This window comes from Papaver somniferum, chromosome 5, assembly GCF_003573695.1.
Source record: "Papaver somniferum cultivar HN1 chromosome 5, ASM357369v1, whole genome shotgun sequence".
In the NCBI taxonomy this organism is placed as follows: Eukaryota; Viridiplantae; Streptophyta; class Magnoliopsida; order Ranunculales; family Papaveraceae; genus Papaver; species Papaver somniferum.
The window spans coordinates 86023503-86024964 of record NC_039362.1 but is presented as its reverse complement, the minus strand read 5'-3'; the positions used below and the strand labels follow the sequence as shown (position 1 = coordinate 86024964).

At 34.4% G+C, this 1462-nt stretch overlaps 1 protein-coding gene across 1 annotated transcript; it reads left to right on the top strand.

The window, feature by feature from the left end:
• Nucleotides 1-403: 403 nt before the first annotated feature.
• Nucleotides 404-1233, top strand: LOC113282096 (probable calcium-binding protein CML18). The gene has a single exon (XM_026531031.1). It carries the CDS (start codon nt 485-487, stop codon nt 992-994), a length of 510 nt encoding a protein of 169 aa, XP_026386816.1. The 5' UTR covers nt 404-484; the 3' UTR covers nt 995-1233.
• The last annotated feature ends 229 nt before the right edge of the window (nt 1234-1462 follow it).

Below are 1462 nucleotides of genomic sequence, written 5' to 3'. Positions count from 1 at the left end.
GAAAATAATCACCATCTTTTTCCACTTTATTTCCTCCGTCTCGTTCGAATATCATTTTCCAAGAACAGTTTTTTCTTGCCACCATAATGACTACTTTGGCTCTTTGCAAAAGCTTTCCATAATTATAACCAATCCTACGGTGACTAAATGAACCTCTTCCTTGTAAGGCAAGAATTTACTTTATTCAATACCTCCAAGTACCACCTACCTATACACCTACAGTCATTGCTGTTGCGTGTTTGCTCTGCCGTTTCCCGTACCATCCCGTGTTTTGATTCCCCTCCACAGAGACTAAAAAAAAGTAACTCTATAAAAGAAGTAAAAACTACCTTTTCGAGGGAGATCCGCGTAATAAGGCAACGCGTCAAAAAACGCGTTAAATTTTTCCCTCCTTATTTAAGAACAACCAACCAACCAAACAGGAGCCACAGCCGAAGCCATAATTTACTGTAAGTGAGTTTTTTTTTCAGAGAGAAAAAGAAAGATGAGTAGTAGTGGGAAGAAATATTCAGTATCCTTAGAAAACATGGAAGAAGTTGAAGGTGTATTCAAGAGATTTGATGCAAATGGAGATGGTAAGATATCAAGCACAGAGTTATCAGATGTATTAAAAGCACTTGGATCTGAGACATCACCCGAAGAATTGAAACAAATGATGGATGAAATTGATAAAGATGGTGATGGATTTGTAGATCTGAAAGAGTTTGCTGATTTTCATCGTGGTACTACTGATGGATCTAATGTTAATGGTGCTAATGTTGCTGATGGGATTAGAGAGTTAAAAGATGCTTTTGATATGTATGATAAAGATAAGAATGGTTTGATTTCTGCTGTTGAGTTACATATGGTTTTGAAAAGTTTGGGTGAGAGTTGTACTGTTCATGATTGTGAGAAGATGATTGGTTCTGTTGATGCTGATGGTGATGGTAATGTTAATTTTGAAGAGTTTAAGAAGATGATGACTAATTCTACTCCTAAATCTGAAGAATCTTAGATGATGATGATGATTGTCTTGCTCTATACTACAAATTGTCACCTTAATTTCCTGCAACAGGTACTTGTTCAGCTGTTCTGGGGGATTATGAATGTGGTTATTATCTTTTAATTTTTAGTTTTTACTTACTTAATTACTCACAGGAAAGTTGAGATCTGTTTAGTCTGTAATAATTTGACTGACTGTAGTTGTTTGGAACAGAAAGTAACTATGAATGAAATGGATCTTGGCTTTTCAATCTTTGGTGTCTTAAGATATTGATTAATGTTTTCTGTTTGATTAATCTGTAATTAATTATGCATAGTTTATACCTCCTAACCAATGGGCAAGATCTGATACTAATAAATTAAGCTTAAATGGTTAAGGAAGTCAATTAAGTATTCTGACTTTTTGATTAATCAGAATCAATTTTTAAACAAGATTCTCTTAAGATAAAGTCTAGTACATGTCGGCTGGGTTATTATAGAT